Raw genomic sequence first — 6794 nt, forward strand, 5'->3', positions numbered from 1 at the left:
TATCGCATGTTAGGAAAATCAAATTTAATATTATTTGATAATTTGATATCGACCGAATTCGTGTCGACTCATAGCCACATCAATTGACAGCCAGAATTTGCGTTGACTCACAGCCGCCAGAATTTGCGTTGACTCACAGCCACGTTGCACGAGTTTTACCTACCGACTCAACATTGTTATAATTACATTTTTTTAATCTAAAATATAAAAGACGTAGTTTTGATTGATGCCTATTTCAAATTAAAAGTAACTTGCTCGTGTTGGAAAGTAGATAATACTTTTTCTTCTACTAGGCCGGGGTCAAAGAAGTTTGGTAAAGGTTTGAAAACCATGAAACTTGGAGAAGTACGCCTTCTAAGTGCTTTGTGAAAATATTTTAAGATTATTAGTTTAATAATTTGTAGATCATCTAAAAAGATAAAAGATTGTTATCCTAGAAGTTTTATTCTCAAGGTCAAATACGTACTACACGGACCGCATGACCTACTCTTATTATCATTTCATCATAATTTGGTCTAACCAAAAACAGCATTTAACACAACATTCTTGGCCTCTTTTATAAGTGATCCAGACCGAGAACGTGGACTCAAAATCACACCTTCTTTCCTATTATACTTTAAGCTCTTAGCTTGTTCCGGTGAGATATTATATGCGTTAGCCAAAATCTCATCTGGAAGTGACCAAATGTAAGAGAAACGTCCAGCCAGTTGCGCTGTTATTGCGTTGTCATTGGTCTTGAACGCCACCCATTCGCATCCTTCTTCTCCAGCTTTCATGATCACCGGAAAGCTTTGTGGCACCACTATAAGCTGACCTGTTTTCACCGCCTCATCAAACGCCGCAACACCTTCACTTCGCACGATTTGGATACGGGCGCTTCCGCTTATGATGTACATTATGCTGTGTGCGTTTAAGTTGAAGTGTGGTGCTAGCACGGCATTCTGTAAGTAATATGAAATGAATTAGTTGCTGATATATATATATATACAAATTTATGGATGCGCGTACTACCTTATATAGGACTCCTCTTTCAGCATTAAGTTGGAAAGATTTGAGGATTGGAAGCTTGTTACTGTTAAGGTTGGTGACGCGTCCGCCACTTGGGTTGAACACATCCGCAGAATCTGGGTTGCTTATGCTTGCACTCAATTGGGTTGAGCATATTGTTTGCTCGGCCAAGTTGTTTGCGGCTCCCGATTGTTGTTCTGGGATCACAACTTTGAAATTTTCAGCTAGAACGATTAAACCACGATTGTCATTTAATCCTTTTAATCGACTCACGATCTCATATTCGATACCACCAAAAACTTCACTAAGAATATCGTCGGTAAAACCAGCAAACATGTTGAAACCTTCTTGTTCTTGTTGCGGTTCCATAGGGCGGTCTGTTTGTAGTGGTTTGTCGTTACGGCCTCCCCATCCTCCTCCGTATGGTGGGCGTCCCCAATAGGGCGGCCCTCCCCAATATGGTGGTCGTCCGTAGGTTGGGCGGCCTCCGCATCCTCTTCCTCCTCCGTATGGTGGGCGGCCATGCAGATCTTGAAACACAGGGAGTTCCTCCGTTCCGAGTTCTTGTGATTTTTCGTTACGGCCTCCCCATCCTCCTCCGTACGGTGGGCGACCCCATCCTCCTCCATATGGTGGGCGTCCATATGGTGGTCGTCCGTATGGGGGACGGCCTCCACATCCTCTTCCTCCTCCATATGGTGGGCCACGATGCAGATCTTGAAACACGGGTAGTTCCTCCGTTCCCCAGGGTTCTCCTTGTTGCACCTGACTTTGCGGGTTTCCAGCAAGGAAGAATTTCTAACCAAAAACACATAAAAGTAATTAGGCAAAACTTAAACCAGGCAAGTGATAAAAAGTAACAAGCTATACTAAAATACCCTGAATTCGCGATCAAGTTGGTTGGCCACATTACTCGTGTCGCGAAGCGCAACAATAACTATCGGTGTGTCACCATCGTTATAGGTCCAATGAACTACACCAGCAGGCAATGCTAGCACATCACCTTCCTTGTACCGGTAAACCTTCTGATGCTTCGAAACTTGTTCACTTCCATCCTCCGACCGAAATGTTGTTTCGAATGTATTCTCGCATCCGGGAAGCACTATCCCCTGTATACCTTGACCTGTTACAACATGACTTGTTACAACATAACAACAAACACTAAAAAGAGTAAAAGACCAATATATAACAAAAGTACCTTGAACAACAAAGACAAGTTCCGGTGTGTTGGGATAGTAAGGCAAAAGCAGTCCTTTAGGGTTAATTGTATGACGAACCACTTGCACACCAGCACACTCTAGTTCATCTTTCTCATTGGAGTCCCAGAACTCCGAAAACCCGGCCTCGGATACCTGCCTTCGGTTGGGTTCCCTAGCGGTTATAGTACGAAACTGGCAGTCTGAAGGTCCTCTTACTCGTGACGATTGCTGAGCCAAAGTAACACTAAAGAGCAGTAGAAAGCAAATTAGTCCCGGAGGAAAACAAGTGGACCTCATTGTTGAGTTGGTGAAATGATGAGTATGATAATGGATTTATAGACGGTTAGGAGTGTGAGAGGTTGACACGTAATGAACTTGGTGGCAAATTTAACCTGATTAAGCTTGTGCATTTTGGACACCATGGTGTTATGAAAAAGACAGATTGATCATACACGTCTTAACACCTTTCCATAGGTATGCACATTGTCATATATTTGTTACTTTGGTGGGTCTCTTCTTCGGTTCTTCTCATTTTACATTAAAAATTTCATTCACTTTTAGGGGGCCATGTGTCTCTAGACTACACATTTGTCTTTAAACTCCTCTTACGTGTGTTGTAAGTTCTAGTTTAGCATCACTTAAAAACAAATATTAAAATAAGAAGCTTTTGTTTTAATAAATTTAAAAACTGCTCTCTAAATTATTAGAAATTCCCACACAATATACAGGTAAAATATATACGTATAGTTGTATACAAGTCCGTAAAAAACAATTTATATATGTATATATATATATATATATATATATATATACTCAGTCATATTAGTTTTAATTACACAAAAGCACACCTAGAGGCTAGAAATAATGTCCTAACATTCCCATTCCCCCAAAAAAATATATGTTTACAGACGCTTTACAAACTTTTGCACGGGTAGGTGATTTATCGAAACCGTCAAGATTTCTAGGTTATTTTGTTAATCTATTTTAAAAGTATGTAAGTCACAATGGAGGTACAATTCTTGACTAGAAATAATGAAAGTTGCAAGGGGTGGGTGCGATCCTCTGGAAAACCTGCAAGAAGCTTAATAGCTTGGGGTGGAGTTTCCAACCTAGTTGGCAAGGATTCCATCATAGTGTCCACATGCAATTTATATGAATATCATTATCGCTTGTGAGGTGATTTTGACGTCTAAATCTAATTCAACCTAACACGTTCAACGACAAAACTAAACGAAATCGCTTGTAGACCACGACTTTCATTAGAACTAGGGTCCGTGTGGTTGGGTGGGGAGGGGGTTGCCACTTTCATCTATTTAAAAGTTGCACTACCAGGCGAATTGTATGCATCTTCCAAATCACAAAACCTCGTACTTCAATCCAAATTTTCATGCATCTTATTGTCTTAAAAGATATTATGTAATTTTCAGTTCACTAAATTAAGCTTCCAAATTCTTTAGGAAAACGCCTTTATGATTTTTAAAGCACTTTTTCTAAAGGGAAAATTCTCAAAATAAGCGTTTACATTCCCAATACAAATAGTTAATTAGTATTTAACTCGTCGTGGTTAGTTTACCAGATTCACATTACCACTACGAGTGTTTATTAGTAGATAACTCGTCGAGACTAGTTTACATTCCCAATACGAGTAGTTAATTAGTAATTAGCTCGTCGTGGTTATTTACCTTATTTGCATTACCAACATAGTCACCAAATGGTTAATACCAAGTGAAATTATCATGTAATTTAGAAGTCAACTTTGTTTCCAAAGATTAGATAAATGTAACAATTTAAATTTTTAGAGTTTTTTTAATTTTTCAACTAGTATTAGTGGAAAAACTATTTACTAATTTGGTGTTGTTTAAAAACTATTTACCAAACTAGTGTTTTTCATTTATTTTGCATTTATATTTTACCTTTAAATTAACAATATTGGAGTCTTTGTATTTTTTTTTTCCAGTTTAGCTCATTATCCAATTAGTTCAAATCAGTTATCTATTTTTGTATAGTATATTTTATATATATTATTCGATTAATCCACTATTTTCTTCTTTTTTTTTCCTGTTGTTTTCTTCTTTTGAATTAACATTTTTTTACCTATTTCGGATATCAATTTTTTCTTTCATTTCTTTTACAAATTTTTTTCATAGATATATACTTAGTTTTTCCAATGTATTTATTTTACAAATGTGTTTTTCTTAGTATAGTGTTTGATATCGTAACGAGTATAACTAATACCGACTGTATTCACGTCAAACAGTCGCTGTAACATTTGGGTTTTACCAACATCTAAGTTTTATCGATTTTTGTTGTTTTTTTCTTTTTGGTTTTTAATATGCTCATTTACGAACTTATTTTTTGAGTTTTTTTCCAGTGTCGTAACGATCCTAACATATACCAATCGAATTTGCGTCGAATAGTCGTTGTAATGCATGCCTAGGTTTTATCGATTTTTGTTTTAAATATGTTCATTTTGAGAATTTAATTTTTGTGATTAAATCCGGTACTACAACAAACCTCACGGATACCAACCGAATTAATGTAACCGTTTGGATTTTACCAGCGTTGAGTTTTACCGACTTTCTTTTGTTTTAAATATGTTCATTTTATGAAAAGCAGTTAAAACCCGAACGTTGGTAGAACTCCAAGTACTGCGGCGACCTTTGGACGTTGATTCATTTGATATATGTTAGGTTCGTAAGATACTGGAACTAAATTTAAAAAGACATATTCGTAAAATGACGATATCAAGTGATAAAATTTAAAAGTAATAAAAAAAGAGTCGAGTGATAAAAAAATACGAAAAATGGGAAACCAAATTTGTAAAATGACGAATTTGGAAAAAAGAAAGAAAAAGATAAACCAACTAAAAAAATAAACAAAGATTTATTAATAAATTAGTTAAAAAAAGAGAGCTGAGTAATAAAAAAAAGACGATATAGGATTAAAAATATTAAGGAAATAATTGATTAAGTTAACAAAAGAAATTATAGACTCAAATATGTTAATTTAAATGTAAAAAATAAACATAAAATGAATTAAAACACTAGTTTGATAAATAGTTTTTAAGCAACACCAAATTGGTAAATAGTTTTTCTGCCAACACTAATTTAGAAAAAAACTCAAATTTTTATTAGTAATTAAATTACTTGTTTAATTTTATGAACTTTTTTATACTATTTTATTTGTAAAAATAATATATACCGTTTACTAGACTAAAATAATAAAAAAATGATACAACATTAAAAAAATTTAACAAAACCAGTAATCGTAGATATAGAATTTAATCGCATGTTGAATGATATAAAAATAATGGATCACAAAAAACAAAAACATGGCATAATTTTTTAAAAAAATTACATAAAAATAAGGGATTAAATAAAAAAATTTATTTTTAAATATTTATAAAATAAATCGGAATACCGCTAAAACGAGTCGCAACGAGTAGATTGTAACGTTAAACTAGTCGCGACGAGTTAACTACTAATAAACTACTCGTATTGATAATGTAAACAAGGCAAACTAGCCTCGACGAGTTAACTACTAATTAACTACTCGTAGTGGTAATGTAAATCAGGTTAATTAACCACGACGAGCTAATTACTAATTAACTACTCGTATTGAGAATGTAAACTAATCTTGTTGAGTTAACTACTAATAAACTACTCTTAGCGGTAATGTAAACCAGGTAAACTAATCGCGACGAGTTAGTTGCTAATAAAATACTCGTATCGGGAATGTAAACTAGTCGTTGACGAAGATCTACTCGTAACGACAAGTTGACCTTTCAACTAATCATTCCAGTTAGTATTTGTAAAAATGACTGGTTTGATGTATTTGGTAGATAAACACCTCGTGATGGTTAGTTTGATAAACTATTCGTGTCTCGAAAAGTTTTAAAATCTACTCGTTGCGACTAAAGGACTTCTTATTTACTCGTGGACGTTGATTACGAAGCTTGAAACTTATTTAATTGTCACGAGTAGATGATTAGTGAAACTGGTCATTATGGTTAGTTTAAGGACACGTGGCAACTTTTAATTGGTTCTACAAATTACTTGTCACGACTAGTTTATAATACATATTTTGAGAATTTCTTGCAAATGACACCTAAAACCTGAAAAACGTTTTTATAAACGCTTATTTTGGGAATTTTCCATTTTCTAAATGAAGGGTAAACCTTGTTAATGATATTTTTTATTTTGGGCAAAAGAACATAGAGCGTATAGTTTTTATAAATATATATCAGATGGTAGCCCATTAAATGTTAAGCGATGCGATAAAAGATTATGAGAGTTTATTGGCGATAATTTTGCACGATAAAGGGGTTCTCGACCAACTACGTTAAGTTTGTTTTGATGGTCTTATATATCGATTGCGGTTATAGGACTGTCACTACAAGAAAAATGGGCAATTGCCAACAAAAATTGCTATCAAAGAAACGGTTGCAAATTATGCGACTGATTTGCGACCGAATTGCAAATCAAGGGCGATTTTTGATATGGTAGCTAAGCAATCAGAGATTTGGTGACTGTTTATTATTCGGTCATATTTTTTATGACCGTTTATTTTTTGGTCAGAGTTACTGCT

General features: G+C 34.9%; 1 protein-coding gene across 1 annotated transcript; it reads right to left on the minus strand.

Annotated features, from left to right (window-relative positions):
- Positions 1-353: 353 nt before the first annotated feature.
- On the minus strand, positions 354-2663 carry LOC143597516 (11S globulin subunit beta-like). Its single transcript, XM_077075999.1, has 4 exons — positions 2207-2663; positions 1887-2131; positions 1012-1806; positions 354-941 (listed from the first exon to the last, which is right to left on the minus strand). Exons 1-4 carry the CDS (start codon positions 2502-2504, stop codon positions 516-518), a joined length of 1764 nt encoding a protein of 587 aa, XP_076932114.1. The 5' UTR covers positions 2505-2663; the 3' UTR covers positions 354-515.
- Positions 2664-6794: the final 4131 nt, after the last annotated feature.

Source organism: Bidens hawaiensis, unplaced genomic scaffold (genome assembly GCF_021521415.1).
Source record: "Bidens hawaiensis isolate Kalapana, Puna unplaced genomic scaffold, B.hawaiensis_p1.1 tig00048407_1, whole genome shotgun sequence".
Lineage (NCBI taxonomy): Eukaryota > Viridiplantae > Streptophyta > Magnoliopsida > Asterales > Asteraceae > Bidens > Bidens hawaiensis.

What these genes read in the sequence shown, in the direction of transcription:
- LOC143597516 (XM_077075999.1), bottom strand. Translation starts at nt 2,504, where the DNA reads ATGAGGTCCACTTGTTTTCCTCCGGGACTAATTTGCTTTCTACTGCTC. An exon ending in ACTTGTCTTTGTTGTTCAAG is followed by an intron (nt 2,132 to 2,206) that starts GTACTTTTGTTA and finishes ATGTTGTAACAG; the next exon opens with GTCAAGGTATACAGGGGATA. An exon ending in AAAGAGGAGTCCTATATAAG is followed by an intron (nt 942 to 1,011) that starts GTAGTACGCGCA and finishes TATTACTTACAG; the next exon opens with AATGCCGTGCTAGCACCACA.